Below are 17,737 nucleotides of genomic sequence, written 5' to 3'. Positions count from 1 at the left end.
TCTGATAACAAAACTGATGTTTCACTACAAGACCAAACCAGTAAGGATAAAAATATAATGTCAATACAATGGAATAAAGTGGAAGAAAATACCCTAGTCATGAGGTTAAATACAGATGCTGTGATTAGGTTTCAGTACTGCGCTTCTACAGGAATTCTGAATGAAGAGGGTTTGGAGGCAGATTGTATTATCAAAGTTTTCCTGACAAAATGTCATTTGATGTACAAGAATAGGAAGACAATACGATACATTTTAGGTGAAAAAAAAAAGGAAAACTAGTTCCGTTTTCTGGAAGGCAGATTATAAAAAGGACAGAGAGGCACAAATTGAAAAATCAGAAGGGCCTTAACTACCTAGGGCAATCTATATATTTTCTTCTGCAGGAATAAAGTCAGAAAAGGCTTTGGGAAAGGAAAAAGAAGTTGGTTCACGATATATAAAATAGACCAAGTAAGCTCAGATAAGAGATTAATATGGACCTGAAGTGGGCTGAGATTAAGGGTAGTATAAATAAGGAATTTTTAAAATACTGAGAAAAGAGACCCAGTAGGATTTAGAAAGTGACTATGTAGAGGCGACAAAGGAAAGCAGAGTCAATAATAGCCAGGAAGTTGAGTCCAGGAGATGAGTACGCAGCTTTATCACTTCAGGAAGTGTAGTTCAGTGCAAAGTGTTTTGGACTTGTGGACCCAATCACCTGCGCTCAAATTCCAGGTCGACACTAGCAAGGTATAGGACCTGCTCTTCCTACCTTGTAAGGGTGCTGGTTCAAAAGAAGTCTGAAATAAACTGGGACAGAAAAACAGCGGTGGCGTAACTACTCTATCTAGTAGGCTAAAAACAAAAGAAATAAACAAGAGTAGCAAAGTCTCGGAAAAGGAAGACAAAAGATTTTGAGAGGGGGTTTGGGTGTTCATAAAATAGCAAAGAGGGAAGAAGAGATCAAAATACTGACGGCAAGAGAAAAAAGTAGCTCACCTTCACCATACTGAATCTGAAACATGGTGAGGATGGGGAACTGGGGACTGAACCCAGAGGCTCCCTAGTTATGTCCCCAGCTCTTTTTGTGTGTGTGTGTGTCTGTGCGTGTGCATGTGTGTATACACACTACCATGCCCATCCCATCCTTTGTTTTTGACAAGATCACCTGAATTATCCAGACTCCTCGTATTATTTTAATCTTTTAAATAGAACTGTACTACTTGGGAGACTTTAAACCAAGCAGGATTAGGGATGTAGCTCAGGGGCAGAGTCCTCACCTAGCATGTGCCAGGCTCTGGGTTTAAATCCCCAGTATCACAAAACCAAAACGAAACATAAGTAGATATCTGATCATCTAACCAGCGGATTCTAATTTACTATACACAGCGGTACACACAGTGCAAAAGCTCATTATAACACATTTATTCACTATAAAATTAGTCTTTTTCAAATTACCTTGTTTTAATTCAAGTTTTCCTAAATCTTTCTAAACAATTTAAATTATTTGGTACAACTTGTATTAAGCAATGGATGTGTCTTTTCCACCTTTGCTTTTCTTTTTTAAAAGAAAAAATTCTTACCTGTGGTACCAGAATGAACAGATAAGGACCTTTCTATTTGGAGTGGTGACATCATCTGTATTGTTAATTTTGCTAGGTAGATGGCTTCATATTCCTAAAAAAGATTTTAATTTACTTGAACATACATTTTCATTCTCAGATACCAAAAAGTGATTAATGTGTATGCTGTTGGAGGTTTAAAATTTCTATCTCATAACTGCCAACTACTGATAACTGTAAATCAAGTCATGTTAATAGCCTACACTAGTGTATCACACACTGAAGTGGCAGTCAGTATATGCCCTCTGCCACTGGGACCTTAGCTGTAATGACCTCTAATTCCATCTGTTAAGGAAAAAACCCAAAACAATCAGAAACCTAAACTGGAAATCTCATTAATGATTCTAAGAAAAAAGTGAAATAAAATATATTCAAGTATTTATTTGGTTATCTAATTCCTTAACAACAATAATCTGCCTCCAGTTAAAGAGGGAACAAAGGCATTTCTGTAACTCTCCTTTCTGCAAACAAGGAAAACATTTGATAAGAATAAGAAATATCCCTAAGTTGACTAGGAAAAGAATGAGAAGAAAACTAAGGAAAGGGTTAGGAGACAGGCCAGGTTGATAGTTACCTTCAGGAAAGAAAGAGTTGTGCCGGGGAAGGGGCATGGAGAGGAAATTTGGGGTCTAGGTTACAGAGATGTTTATTTATATTTTATACATTCTCTATGGGTATATTATCTTCTGTAATAAAGTTTTTAAAAACTGGAAACAGACTAAGCTAGGCACATAAGATGCTTATTTCTCCAACTTTCTCAGGCAATGCAGGTACAGTTCATACTTTCCAAAACTGGTAGCAGATTTACGACAGCTCCAACAAGCCCATGAACGCTAAGACAGTGAGTTCAGTACAAGAAAGCTCTGAGAAGAGGGGTGGCGTACTAAGGAAAACGGGACACCCACGCTTGCCATTTTTGCAAGAAGCAGGCTATCAGGTGTAGTAAGGTGGAAGAGAATCTTGGTTGCATGTCGCCTGTCATCTGCTGATCTTGCTCAGCTAAAAGTAAAGGCCTCTAAAGGGGTAAACCTAAAGCCTGACTATATGAGACAATCACCTGAGGCACTTTGGTGGGCACACTGATTTTGGACTTCCCACCCTCCAGAGCTGTAAGAAATAAATTTGTTTTTAAATCACAAAGTCTATGGTATTCTGTTATGGCAGCTCAAGCGAAGTCAATGGAATTTCTAAAGTTAATTCAAAGAAGAGATAAAAGGGCTCATGGAAGGCCTATGATAACAGACATGACAGCATCCAAATTCAACAAAAAAATGGAAGAGAGAGCTCAGTGGTCCCACCGCCTGCTTTGCAAGCACAAGGAAGCGAGTTCGATCCTCAGTACCAAAAAAAAAAAAATGGAAGAGAGGGAAAAACCCATAGAAACAATGAATAATAGAATCAACAAAGGAGACTAGACCATACCATACAACTGTGGCAAAATACTAGTTTCTCCCTTCTCCTGGGTTCCAATCAGCATGCAGAAAATGCTGAACTTCCTCCTATCTGAGTAAAGCGTTCTTAATCTTCCAGTCACTATTTCATTTCTGTTTTCCCTTTCAAGGCAAAGTTCCTAGAATTGACTATTCTTGCTGAAATTTCTCTCTTGCCATTTTCTCTGGAACAATCTGCAACTACACTTACCCTCCTCAACTCCACAAGAACTTTATCGAGGCAATCAAGGACCTCAGGTTCTGACAGTGAATCACTTCCTGCTTTGTAAAAAACACTGTCTTCACCTGACATCTATCTCAGACAGCAGCCTGTCCTGATTTTCTTCCTACCTTGCTGGCCTTTCCTTATCAAGCTCCTGCTAATTCATCTTACCAGCCTCTTACAGGTCTGAGTGCATAGGGTTCTGTCTTTGAACTCTTCTTCATCTACACTCATTCCTAGTGATTTCATCCGGTTCCAGAGCTTTCAATAACATCTGTATACTGGCAATCCCTACACAGGATTCTTTCTCTTGAACTTCACTTATATGTTCCCGCCTACTTCCTGACAGCCCCTCTCAAGCTCTCTATATGTAAACCATCTCCTAATCTAATGTAGTTTCCTAATTAAGGAGTGACTGATCTTCCAGGTGTTCAGGTAAAAGGCCTAGACTTTCTTTTTTCTTTCTTATTTTGTTAGTATTTGGGACTGAACCCAGGGCTTTCTCACTGAGCTACATCCTCAGCCTTAATACATTTTTTGAGATAGGGTTTTGCTAGGTAGCCCAGGCTAGACTTGAACTTTTGATCCTCCAGTGCTGGGGTCACAGATATGCACCGCTGCACTAAACTTAGATTCAGCTTTTTCCTCTCCCTTTTAGAACGTGTATCTAAACAAGTAATAAATCCTGACCTCTGTACCTTCAAACCTGATCTTTTCTCACCTCTTCCCCTGCTGCCACTTTGCTATAACTCAGTAGTCTCCCACTGTATTATAGCAATAGCCTATCTGGTCTACTTGTTTCTGTCCTTCTCAAGTTTTTGTACCCTACATTCAAGACAGCAGCCAGAATGATCTTATAAGACTCATTCTGCCACTGAAAACTGAAAGACTTTACTTCTTTACTTACAGGGATCCCTCTCAGCTCTCTCTAATCCCTTACTATCTCATTTGCCTATTCTGTTCCAGCCACAACAATCTCACAGTGCCTTGAAAGCACCATACGTATGCCAACTTCAAGGCACTTCCAGTTATTATTCCCTCCACCAAGAATGCTTTCCCCTAAATAGCTTCATGATTTATGTCAGCTCAAACATCTTTCTCAGTAAGGCCAGCTTGGGCAACATAGAAAATCTCATGACAAAAAACCAAAAACAACCCCCAAAAACCCTCAGATTCCTCCCAGTAAAGGTGATACCAAATAAGAACTCACCAGGAAAATTCTGGAAAGGACATTAATGAAAGAATCTTGAGCAAATATCATACATTATTTATATAAAATCACAGTATTTGAGGGCCAGGGATTTAGCTCAGTGGCACCGTGCTTGCCTCCCAAGCACAAGGTCCTGAGTTTGATCCCCGGTACCGGAAAAAAAAAATAAATCACAGTATTTGAAACTGGGCTGGCATGGTGGTACATGACTAGTATCCCAGTTACTTAGGAGCCTCAGGCAGGAGGAATGCTTGAACCCAGGGACTTGGGGCCAACCTGGGTAAAACAGCAAGACCCTGTCACAAAATAAAACAAAATTAAGCAAACCAAAACCCTGTTCCACACAAGTACAGCAATAAAACAGATCCACTGAAGAGAACAGAGTCCAGAAACAGCCCCAAATATAGATGACCATATGGACTGTAACAAAAGTGGCACTGCCACAGTTTGGATCATAAATGTCTCCCTCGTGCCCACAGGTTAAGGGTTGGTCCTGCAGTGGCACCACTGGGAGGTGGTGGAGTTTTTGAGAGGTGAGGCCTAGCAGGAAGTACTATACTTAGATAACTGGAGGTGCACCCTGAATAAGTTTGTGGGAACCAGCCCCATTCTGTTTTCTTTGCTCTGGCTGGTGACATAGATGAGTTTGCTCTGCCACACACTACCGTGGTGGGGTGCCTCACCACCACCCCAAGCTACCAGGGCCAATCAGTCACAGACCAGGGCCTCCAACATTCTCTCCTATTCATAAGTTGCTTAGCTCAGATATTTGTTATAATGATGGGAAGCTAACATAGCCAAGTCAAATCAGTGTTCTAAAGACAAGTTTCCTTTATAGACAAGGCTCTTATAAACCATGGCACCATGTCCTACATGTATTCTATTCTGTTGCTAACCAAAATGTTATGTGACCAATTAACTGTGTATTACAAAATATCTTCAAGATAGAAAATTAAAGAGACTTACTTACATTGTATTCTTAAGCACTGCTGAATTATTTTTAACCATAAGCCTATATTACTTTTTCAAATATAAAAATTTGTTTTAAAAAAAAGTTTTTACACAACCAGGCAAAAAAAACAAAGAAATATGTAGTTAGTACATTTGCTGGGTGTCAACAAAATTTGAAATACCATACAAAAGATAGAACACACAAAATTAAAAAGGCTGCTGTATTTGGAACATAGGTTAAGTACCTCTTATCCAAAATGCTTCAGACCAGAAATGTTTCTGATTTTGGAGTTTTTTAGATTTTAGAATATTTGCATAGGCTTTACTGGCTGATCATCTGTAATTCACGTAGCAGCACTCAAAAAGTTTTAGATGGTGGAGCATTTCAGACTTTAGATTTTCAAATTAGGGATGTTCAGTGTGTACTTAAAATTCAAACACTAGTATGCTTTATTTTACCTTGGATCTAACAATATGCCTTCAACTCCTTTTTCTTCCTAACAATTTGTGTTGTGTTTTGTTTTGTTTTGTACCAGGTATTAGACCTGGGGTCTACAGCATGTGAGGCAAGCTCTCTACCACAGAGCTACATCCCCAGCCCTTTTTAAAATTTTATTTTGAGAAAGCATTTGACAAAGTTGACCAAGCTGGCCTTAAACTTTTGACCCTTCTGCCTCAGCCTCCCCAGGAGCTGGGATTACAAGCATGTATAACTGTACCTGCTATTAACCATAACTTTAAAAATATTTTTAATACAAATGTAAACTAGAATAACCAAATCATGGTTATGAAAATTCTAAATTCTACATCTAAGTGACAAGGACAAAAGACTTTACATTCTGAGTGCCTTAAGGAGAAAGAGGAGAGTACTTACCTGAAGTTGATGGACAAATCCAGCATTAGGATTAATACAAAATCTTCTTTCTTGCACATAAGCAAATGCATCTCTGAAAAGGAAAAGAAAATTCATGAAAAAGCATTATTTCACAAATTAATCTCATTTTCCAGACTCAATTTGTCCCAGCTTCATTGGTAAAATGAGTATTTTAATATTTCTTTTGGAAGACTATTGTGAAGATGAGAAAAAAGAGTAAAGCACTTTATGCTTGTAATACACCTGTTATACAGTACATGCTCAACATATTATCACTGGTTAAATGAAAAGCTAACACCCTGTGTTGTTGTGAGGCTTAAACAAGCTGAAAGTGCCTGGAACAATCAGTACTGGCTACAGTGGAATTAAAGGAAGTTATTTTCATTACCTTACGGACAACATTCCAAATAATACAGAGAGAAAAAAAAAAAAAATATATATATATATATATATATATAATGTAAAGTACACACTGCATGGTAAATCTTTTTCCATTTAATAAGCAAAGTATTTGAATTAAAATAATATTTACAAACTGTTACTTTCAAAGCAAAATTTTCCATTTGGGAGTGAAACACAAAGGTGTCGATGATAAATTTCTAACTTATACAAGACAAACAGAAAGGTAATATTGAATACTAGCTAGGTTTTTGCTTTGTTTTGGGTCAAAAAGATCTTTTAAAGAAATCTATGTATTATGCTTGGAAAAGATTATTTTCGATAAGACTATCCAATTTCTAAGTCATTTTTCACTCAACAATTAATAAATAAAACATAAGGTTAGCCTTTTAATAAAGCAAGCACTAACTTCAAATACCTATTTCTTTTAAACTTCATTTTAATGAGAATTTAAACTGTGGCTGGGTTTTAATATACTTGCTTACCTGTACTTCATCCCAAATGTTTCCATAATGTATGCAATAACAAAGGCAGCACTAAAGAAACAAGGGGAAAAATTTTAGAGAACAACTCATTAATTAAATAGTGGAAAAAGAAAGATTATGTCTAACTTCCTACCTTCTGGAGATCCCTGCATTTCCATGGACAAGAACTTTTCCTGAAAAAACAAAAAATGGTTATTCTCAGAAAAACACTTAAGCCAGTGGCTGAAATATACTGTGATGGTTTGTGTCTAGATATCCCCCCAAAGCCTAATGCGGACTTAGATGGGGCTTTTTCAGGGGTGGCTGAATCTAGAGTGTGTGATGCTGGGATTAAAGGTGTGTGGTTACTGAATCAGTCCACTGATTTTTGCCACCGCCCTAATAACAGTACCCTAGACAGAGTATGAAAGGGGCAGAAAGACACTGTTAAGGTCCCTTGCTGCTTTTGCTGTCTTCCACCACCATGAACTGTTGCCTTTCTGCCATGTGCCACACTCCCTTGGAGCTAGCCGATTACGGACTGAAACCTCTATGAACCATGAGCTAAATAAGCTGTTTCCCCTCTGACTTTGGGTATCGGGTATTTTGTCTCAGCAATGAGAAAAGTAACTAAGATACACTGAGACCACTTCAAGCCACAGCCGTCTTTCCTTAAACATTTTCTATCATATATATGCCAGTAGGGTATTTACTAATTTTCAAGTCTTTAATTATATAGAAATACAACAGACTTTTACAGAAATGTGAACCTCACAAAGAATTTGAACATAGTAATATAGAGATTATTTCAAAAAGCTTATCTAAATGAAATCAATAGTTGGCAAAATATAAATTTGGGAATATTCTAATATATGTAACTACAATTTCCACATCCTGGATTTAGGAAAATTACCAACTAAAATATAACTATACAAAGAACCTCCTAAAAATAAACACTAGCTAAATATAAGAAATATGATTTACCTCCAGTTTGTAAGCTCCCATCAATAAATTCCTTAGTCTGAAGGCAAAAAGACAATGTTATAATATGTAGATTATCATAAGCATAAAACACTGAGAAAATAAAATCTACAGGAAACAAATCCCTGCTAACTTATGGAATAAAAATTATCTTAATTCAAGATTTCCAAAATGCTACAAATACAACTATTAAAAGTTTTTTAAAAAATTGCGTAGAAGCTAAACTTAATTTGAAAAGCCTTCTACAAATAATTTATTGCCTTTTAAAAAAAGTAACCCTGCAATTGTTAGATAACAAAGTAAAAGTAGAAAATTTTAGGACAATCAAGAGGTCAGATCATAAATAAATTTTAAATGATATTAAAATATTGATACCTACCATAGGGAAAAAACGTATTATATTTTCCACTGGATTATCTGCAATATCCAAGACTAAATATCTGAAAATAGAACATGTGTGATAAGCATTTTCAGATAAAATGTTCATATATTAAAAAAAACTTTGAGTATTTCTTGGTAATCATGAAAAGAACACAAAAATAATTATTAAAGTATCACATATCCAAGAACTGGGTCACAGATTTATATATTGCCTGAGGGAATAGTACTTAAACCCTTAACATGTTAACATTTCTCGGATATTTCAGTATATAAAAAAATCCATCTAGTTAAAACAGAAAAATAACTAGCAGGAAAGAAACTTTCCTCTAGGTAAGAGGAGACATAGAAAATACAAAAAAGTTCTGAATACATTCTTCAGTGATCTTTCAGGTAGAAACTTCAGAAAATTCAGGGCTTAATACACAGAGGTTAAAACAGGATTTAGGAAAAGTCCAATATATAAACCACGAGGATTGTGACAATGACTGCATCCTAAGTAACTGGGCAGACCTAACTGTGGACACCATTTTGAATACTAAGAGCTACTAGAATTATCAATCTGTAAGAAGCCAACATCAGTAAGTCTGAGGAATAATGGTTCTTCATTAGGATAAAGATCTAGCACTCGGCACAGTTCTTTACGAAAAATCAATATTCTATACAAGTCAGAAATGAATAGCATGACTTTTTTTTCAGGGTGGAGGGGAGGGTTGAGACAGGGTCTCCCTGTGTAGCCCAGGCTAGCTTGGAACTCCATGGTGATTCTCCTGCCTCAGCCTCCCAAGTGCTGGGATTACAGTGGGATTACAGGCATGGAAGCATTACATTTTAAAGTACAACATTCTCGGCCTGGAAATGTGACTCAGTACTATAGCCCTTGCTAAGGATGTACAAACCCTGGTTTTGATTTCCTTTTTCATACATGTGTATAAACGTGTGTACACACAGTACAAATATGGAACACAGTAAGATTTAGAAAAAAATATACCAAAATGTTAGAGTTTTCTCTGGATTGTAGATTATGAATGGTTGCTAAATATTTTTCTTGTTATCATTCTATATGTCTCCAAAGATAGAAAGGTAAGTACTTCTTTCACAAGTAAAAACAAAACAAAATAACTGTAACAGTGTAGTTGGGGTAGTGGCACAGGTCTGTAGTTCCAGTTACTGAGGAGGCTCAGACAGGAGGTTCACTGGAGCCTAGGAGCAGGGGGCCAGCCTGGGCAATGTAGCAAGGTCCCATCTTGATAAGAAACAAACACTGTGAAAGTATATACAAAGAAATGTAGATCCTTTTATCATTCTAGACCCTCAATTTTTCTTCTCAGAAGCATCTACTGTACTGTGAAGTTTCTACTCCGCTGGTCAAGAAATTTTCAATGCATACATATACTTTTTAACACACTGGGAATTTAATCTGGTTCTACACTGGTTTTTTTCATGTACTTAATCATGAAGATCATATCAAATCATCACATAAAGATATACTCCATTCTTTTTCATGGTTGCATAGTGTTCTATTGTATGTTTACGCAGTATATTTTGGAGTACATTGTATTTATAGATATTTATAGATTGCATTATTTGCTTTTTATTTTTGTGGTACTAGAAAGTGAACCAGGGCCTTTGTAATGAGCAACATCCTTATTTTCATTTTGAGACAGAGTCTCACTTAATCACTAAGTTGCCCATGCTGGGCTCCAACTTGTGATCCTCTTAATCAGCTTCCTAGAGGGCTGGGATTACCGGTGTGTGCCACCATGCCCAGCCTGTATTCATTTTTATAAACAATAGAGGGAAGCATTAAAATGTTTTTAACAGATGCTTTTATACAGATATAGAATATCTCTAGAAAAGTACTCAAGAAGCGTCAACAGTAGCTGCCTCCCAGGATAAAACTGAGGTGGCTTATGTACCTTTTTACCTTTAATTATGTGTAATATATCCTTTTAATAATGAATTTAAAATAATACTTAAGAACCATTAGATATTCAACTGTACTTATTTTAGTATAGTCATACTACAGCTTTATAAATACTGATATGAAGCAATCTCCAAAAAATTAAGTTGAAAAATTAAGTGTGAAAACCAAAGTTCATCTCTATGAATGTTTTTTGCTGGGTATGGTAGCATACAACTGTAATCCCAACACTCTAGGAGCCCAAAGCAGGATTCCAGCCGAGCCTTAGTAACTTGGTGACTTAGGGAGACCTTGTCTCAAAATAAATTAAATATGTGCTGGGGATGTGGCTCAGTGTGAAGGCCCTTGGTTCAATCCCCAGTACCACAAAAAGGAAAAAAAAGAGGAAAAAAAAGCTTGTATAAAACCCTGAAAAGCTACTCAATTACTCAATAAGGCATTAACAGCAGATTCCTCTAGGTATAGGAACTGAGTATCTAGGAGATAACAAAAGGAAAGCCTACTTTTTAATACATATTCTTTTAAACCTTTAAATTCTGCATTATGAAAATGATTTAAACATTCAAAATAAATTTTATTTTAAAAATTATGTACCACAGGTACAAGATCCCAATGATGAATGGTAACTGTACTGTACACCTAAAATGTACCAATAAAGTTAATGGAAAAAAAAATCAAAAATTATGTACCACACAGCCCACCTTCACAAAATACACACAGACTATTGTATAAAATGAAGTTGAAGCAAAAACTAGATTACATGTTTACTATCCTCAATATTTTTATAAATCACAGCAATGATTCCTACCTAAATAGTTGTTGAAAATTTGGTTTAATAAAGTTTGCTTCAATATTTTGTCGTATGCAAATTATATGAGTTATTCCATGTTTCTGTAGTATAGGCAGCTGTAAAAAAAAAGAGAAAGCAGACAGGGAAGAGAAACAGTTTAAAATACAAATCATTTTACTGTAATACACTCCAAAATACACAGGACCTACTTCTGAGCCAAGCACAGAGGATTAAAGCTAATTTTATGATAATTCATCTGAAATCATCAGCAAGAGAGTTCAATGATTCAAGATTAATACATTCATTGTCTTCAAAGGGCTAACAAGGATATCTCATGTCTATAATTCTAGAGCTCAATGAGATCTTAAAAACAATTTACTTGGAAAACAGCATTACATAGTGGTTAAAAGCACAGGATTTGGAATCACGAGGATTCAAGCTACAAACCTCAGTCCTGCTAAGAGCCTGACCTCATTCTTAGTTGCACTGTAGGAGAATGGGAAAATGCTACCTATTAACTGGCTGGCTGTTACAATTATACACGATAATAATTTAAAATTTTATACCACAGGGCCGGGGATTTAGCTCAGTAGCCCACCACACCTGCCTTGCAAGTGCAAGGTTCTGAGTTCGATCTTGGTACCAAAAAAAATAAAATAAAATTGTGTAGCACAGGTAAGTCCAATAATTATTTGCCCAATACATGAGCAAATCATGTGGCATGAGAAGTCAGAAGAACTCTGCATTTTCTATAATACCTTCAACTTATAATTCTACATATTTTAATTCCCACTTTCTGTATGAAATAAACCAGAACAGTACTAATAACTCATGACAGAAGTCATTAATTCATATGTGTTATGAACTGAATGTTCATGCCCCCTTCCCGAGATTTATACGGTGAACTTCCAGTGTAGTATTAGGAGGCTGGCCTTCGGGAGATAATTCAGCTTCAATGAGGACATGAAGTAGAACCTCCCCGAGGGATAAAAAAGAGACAAGGACTTGCTCTGTTGACCATATGAGAATGTAGCAAGTAGGCAGGGCCTGTGAGCCAGAAGAGGGCTCTCACCAGAACAGGACCGACTGACTTCCCGGCCTCCAGAAGTGTAAGAAATTAATGCCTATTGAAGCCATCCAGTCCACAGCATTTTTAGAGTAGCCTGAATGGATTACAACAATATAATTTGCAGAAGTTTTAAATGTTAATTGTTGCAGCAAACTTTCATATGTCAACATAGATGAGAGCTAACTATCTTTTGTTTCCTAAGTACACCCTGAGTTAGAGCAAGAAAAGTATTTGGTAGGATTAATAATTAATGAGTGGTTCTATATTCACATTTATGCCAACCTTAGAGGTAATTCTAATTAATTCAACCTTCATTCCTTTGTTTACACTTACTTATAGGAGAGTTTTCAGACTACCTTATTAATGTGAGAAACTACCAGAGGACATACAAAAACCTGTTTTAACAAGCTTTAAAGGCACTTTAGACCGTTACTGAGTAAAGCAAATCTTACCAAAATAGAAATCAAAGTAGTAGCAGAGTATTTTTTATCTTTCAATAGTTTGTTTATATAAAGCAAATCATGACCTTACCTTATAACTATAAATGGAAAAATTTTATAAAAGAAATAATTCACTATTTATCAAGAAGCTAAATTTGTCCCCTTTACTTAATCTGTATTTGTCAAAAAGCATTTGTTCCCAAAGGTTTCTCTTCAGCATTGTTTTGCTGTTGTTGAAAGGTATTTTTTGGGGATGATGGTAAGGAAAGAAATATGAAAGAAATATGCATTACAGTGACTCAGGGTGGGACAGAGAACACTGCCATAGAAGTTTTCTCAAATTTAAGAAGACCAAGTTAAAACTGTGAGGGAGGAGGTTTTGAGGAGATAGTGCAATGGGAATAAAAAAGCAAACTAAAGTCATCTTGAAGGGTAGTATTTGGTGAATAGTAGGTTATTTGGGAAATAATTTTGTTTACATTTGTCTTTTTTTTTTTGGTACCAGGAATTGAACGCGGGACCTTGTGCTTGTGAGGCAGCCAGCGGCACCACTGAGCTAAATCCCTGGCCCTACATTTGTCCTTTATAAAAATCACAGTCACATTTATATTACTTTGTCTGATCCCTTCCCTAATGCTTATTGTTACAAGCACCCCATATTTCCAACCTAGTTGTCAGTCATCCAAATGACTAGGATTACTCTCAGTCATGCCCAACCATCAATAAACCTTCCAGTCTCAAGAGCTATCACTTTTTGAAAAGTGTCCAATCACCTAAACTTCGCTTGCACAAATTATATCATGGAGATACCAAACACAAGTACAGTGACCTCTGAATATGCAAGCTATTAGGGAAGACAACTGCTACACCACATTTCACACTGTAACTCAAAGAGAGTAAGTACCACTGTCATAATTCATAGAGCTAAATCCTCTAGGGAGTGGCATGAACATTGCTATACATATCAAAACCAGATCTTCCCATTTTAACTGTGCAACTGAAAAAGTCTATTACAGCTTGACTACATAGAATCTATATATTACAATGCTTTCCAACCTGGATTACTCAAGACTTCTAAAATCTGGAAAAACAGAAATAAGAGGAATCACTTTCAATTAAAAACACTTACACTTGGGCCGGGGATTTAGCTCAGTGGTTCCGGTGCCTGCCTCACAAGTGCAAGGTCCTGAGTTCGATGCCCAGTACCAAAAAACAAAACAAAACAAAACAAAAACCACATACACTTACCCTTGATAGAGAAAGGTTAACTAAAATGTTAAATTTCTGTATTTTGGGGTTTAATTGTATCGCATATCATTCAGAAGCTATAATTAACAATCACAGATGTTTAATACTTTTAGAGAGTAAATAAATTATTAAATGTCAATCTTTTTGGTTAACCTATTTGCCTTTCTTCCTTTTAGGTTTTGTTTGTTTGTTTTTTGCAGAACTGGGGATTGAACCCAGGGCCTTCACACTGAGCTATACCCCTAACCCTTTTTTCTTTTTTTGAGACAGGGTCTCACTAAATCACTAAATTGTTTATATTAGGCTCAAATTTGTCCTCCTACTTCAGCCTCACAGAGTGCTGAGATTCCCATGTGTACCAACATGCTTGGCTTGATTGGTAAATCTTTCAAACTCATAAATTTCCTGAGAAAAATAGAATACACAACCTCATTTGTAGGTGTGATAGGGTATACCTGTCATCCCAGCCCTCGGGAAGGCTGAGGCAGGAAAACAGCAAGTTCGAGCCTACCCTGGTCAACTTAGTGAGATCCTGTCTCAAAACAAAACAAAAAACAGGGCAAGGGGTGTAGCTCTATAGTAGAGCATTGCCTAGCATGTTCTGGGTTTGGTCCTCAGCACTACAAAACAAAGAAATTTAAAAACAAAAAATAAATCAATAAAAGCCTGGAGATATAGCACAACAAGCCCTGGGTTTAATTTCTGGTACTACAAAGAAAATAAAAACCTTCATTTGTGATGAAACATTTAAGACTCATTGGTCCAGTAAGCAGATACTATATAGTGATAATTATTGTTATTACACAGTATTTGTGAATGCTCCCTAAAATAAAAATCATATTACTAAAAAACTTACCGGAGAAAGCTGGTTACTAAAGTCTCTTGGTGAACCTAACCTAAAGTTCATACCTTGCTTTTCATAGCAGAAGAATATGGGCCCAAGAACAATCCAGGTAAAATTTCCTAAGGAGAGAGAGAAAAAAAAAATCACCATTAGCAATTTCAATCTTTACCAAATATGCACCACATCACTGGATTTGTGGGGTATTTTCAGTTATAATAATTTGCTTAAAATTTTGTCATTTGGGGAGCATTTCCTAGCTACACCGAGCAAATGCCTGGGAAGAGAAATGAAGACGTGCTTCACAATGTTAAGGGAGGTATTCCAAGTTCAAATGTAGTTCTGAAAAGTCTGATATTTGAACTTCCACAGTGCTTTTTATAAGCAGTTCCAGTAGAACACATTGCATCATTGCTTTTAGATTAGACTTCCCTAATATCACTTCTACTCTCTATGTTCTAAAAATTAAACAGGTGTGAAGAAAATCTTTGCTTTAGAATTATCAAAAGTACAAGATACAACAGTATCAGAACTATTATCTATAGTTAATTTCTATTATTATGATTATATAGTTTCTGGCATAGGGGACTGGTTTCACCCATCAGGTTCTTTCACTCAGAAATTACCTTTTACTCATTTCTGCATGCCCCATAACATCAAATAAAATGCCTCAGATGTACTCAGATATTTTCTTAAAAGTTAATTTTCACTGAGAGAAAGATACATATTTAAAAGTTAAAGAGATCCCGGGGAATGAGAGACATTGCTTGTTCCTGGGATGAGCCATGCAGACTGCATGGAATTATAGAAAATGAAAAAGAAAAGCAACCAACTATGAGTGCTGGTTATCACTTTAATTCACTCTAAATTGAAAGTACTCTTTTGGGGACTTAGTTATGGATGGATGGATGGACAGACACAAAAATGAACAACTGGTCTGATCTGCTTTACAGTCAACACTCCTGAACCGATGATCTACACCAGACAAACAGCAAACTGCTTTCAAAAAGGAATATAAATTCAGTATTCCATTTTTCAGATTTAAAAAAGTGACTCAGTAAGCATGCGCACACACACACATATTAAAAAGTCATTTAAAAAACTTAATGATGAACCTACAAATCATATGCCAACAGGTCTCAAATCATTCATGAAATTAGGTTATTTATATAATAATATGGGTTGACTTGAACAAATAAGAAATTGCCATACCTGCATCTCTCGTCTCATAGGGTAGGTCCACTCCTTTACAAAGAAAAACACAAGAAGAAAAGTAACATGAAAAATGTCACCCAACAAAAGGCTTAATATATGACATTCAGAAAAAGTTTTTTTTTAAATTACATTACATTTAAAGAACAGTCTATGAGGCTGGGCATGTAGCTCAAAGGGCTTCCTTAACATGCAAGAGGCCCTAGGGATTCTCAGCACCATAAAACACACTATTAAGAAAAGCAGATATGGTTGGTGATCAAAGTCAGATTATCTGCTTATTGTACGGTGGGAGAGGGGATGCCTAGAAATAGATGGTATAATTTCTGTATCAGTGCAATCTGACAAAAAGACAAAGACTGCATATCACAAGAAAGATAATTAGACTATTCCTGACTTCTCAACTGCAAAAACAGAAACAAAACAAGAATAATTAATTCAAAGCAACAAAATAAAATAACTGTTATCAAGAGTATACACTCAGGGGCCAGGGATTTAGCTCAGTGGTTCCGGCACCTGCCTCAAAAGCGCAAGGTCCCGAGTTCAATGCGTGGTACAATAAAAAAAAAAAAAGAGTATGTGCTCAGAAAAATCAACTTTTAAGAACAAGAGTAAAAGAAAAGATAATACAACCAGAGCTTTATTAAAAGAACTCTGTAGAGAAGTTCTTTGGCGAAAAGGTTCTATCACTATGTCTATTTTACATTTCAATTTTAGGTATGGAGAACTTTGATTGTGAGCCCAGGTGGTCTGAATCCAGAATTCATTCTCTTAGTCATTACACTATATAAACTTTCACAATAAAGAGAAACTTTATGACAAACATATATAAACAAATACTGACTGCATGAAATAACGATAATGATTCAAGAATTAACAGAATAGATGGGCCAGAGGTTTAGCTCAGTGGCACCAGTGCCTGCCTGGCAAGCACAAGGTCCTGAGTTCAATCCCCGGTTCTGCAAAAAAAAAAAAAAGAATTAACAGAATAGAAATAAAAGCCTATTATTTCCAAGCCACAAGGAAAAATGTAATCAAACTGAATGTTTACGTGCTTCTTTAACTTACTAATGTGGCATTTTTTCTAACATAGAAAAGTTTTTAAAAACTTAGCCAAGGGGCAACCCACTTTCCGATCCCCCTTCTGTCTCTCTTAGGCAGAAGCTTTCTTTCTCTCAATAAATTTTTCCTACTCTTAACCTCTGTTGTTCCTAGAATTCATTCTTCAAGTTTAGAGAACACAAACTAGTGTTTTGGATATCTAGTAGGTTTGGGAGTTCCATCTCTTCCCTCTATATCATTTTGGAGGTCTTCTACTGAGATTACTGGTCAGAGGTAAGTTTTCTTTCATAGGTTCTAACTTTGGTCTTCTTGCTTCACAGATTGTTACTATTAATTTCAAAGGCTCTGGACATTTGTTCTATAGATTCTGAGTTTTGTTCCATAAATTCTGGCCTTTGCTTTGGCTTTTGTTTCAAAAGTGTCTTAATTTTAAGCAGTGTGTTTTAAATGTTTACAAATGTCTTGTTCTTATGCATTGTCTTTTGTTAAAATTACATTTTATTCTTGTTTTGTATGTGTTGCATTTGGACTTAGTTGCTCAAAAATGCTGTAAAACGGGTCTCTTATGAAATCGACTCAGATAAAGATAGTGCAGGCTTTTCCCTGTCCCTCACAGAATGGCAAACAGTGGTTAGTGTGC

General features: G+C 36.2%; 1 protein-coding gene across 3 annotated transcripts in view; it reads right to left on the bottom strand.

Moving 5' to 3' along the window:
- Styx (serine/threonine/tyrosine interacting protein) overlaps positions 1-17,737 on the bottom strand; it is a 118,661-nt gene that overhangs the window by 87,814 nt on the left and 13,110 nt on the right. For all 3 annotated transcript variants that reach the window (XM_004835525.4, XM_087207992.1, XM_087207994.1), the window contains 9 exons: positions 16,036-16,068; positions 14,892-14,945; positions 11,244-11,341; positions 8,513-8,573; positions 8,137-8,173; positions 7,307-7,346; positions 7,174-7,224; positions 6,290-6,362; positions 1,563-1,656 (listed from right to left, as the gene is read on the bottom strand). In XM_004835525.4, coding sequence (XP_004835582.1) covers positions 1,563-1,656; positions 6,290-6,362; positions 7,174-7,224; positions 7,307-7,346; positions 8,137-8,173; positions 8,513-8,573; positions 11,244-11,341; positions 14,892-14,945; positions 16,036-16,068 — 541 coding nt within the window. The remainder of the gene's footprint in view (positions 1-1,562; positions 1,657-6,289; positions 6,363-7,173; positions 7,225-7,306; positions 7,347-8,136; positions 8,174-8,512; positions 8,574-11,243; positions 11,342-14,891; positions 14,946-16,035; positions 16,069-17,737) is intronic.

The sequence above is a fragment of the Heterocephalus glaber genome, unplaced genomic scaffold, assembly GCF_053883595.1.
Source record: "Heterocephalus glaber isolate CG9 unplaced genomic scaffold, H.glaber_assembly_v1.0 deba00000901, whole genome shotgun sequence".
NCBI classification, from domain to species: Eukaryota; Metazoa; Chordata; class Mammalia; order Rodentia; family Bathyergidae; genus Heterocephalus; species Heterocephalus glaber.
Note: the sequence above shows the minus strand (reverse complement) of the source record. Positions and strands in the feature narration are given on the sequence as shown.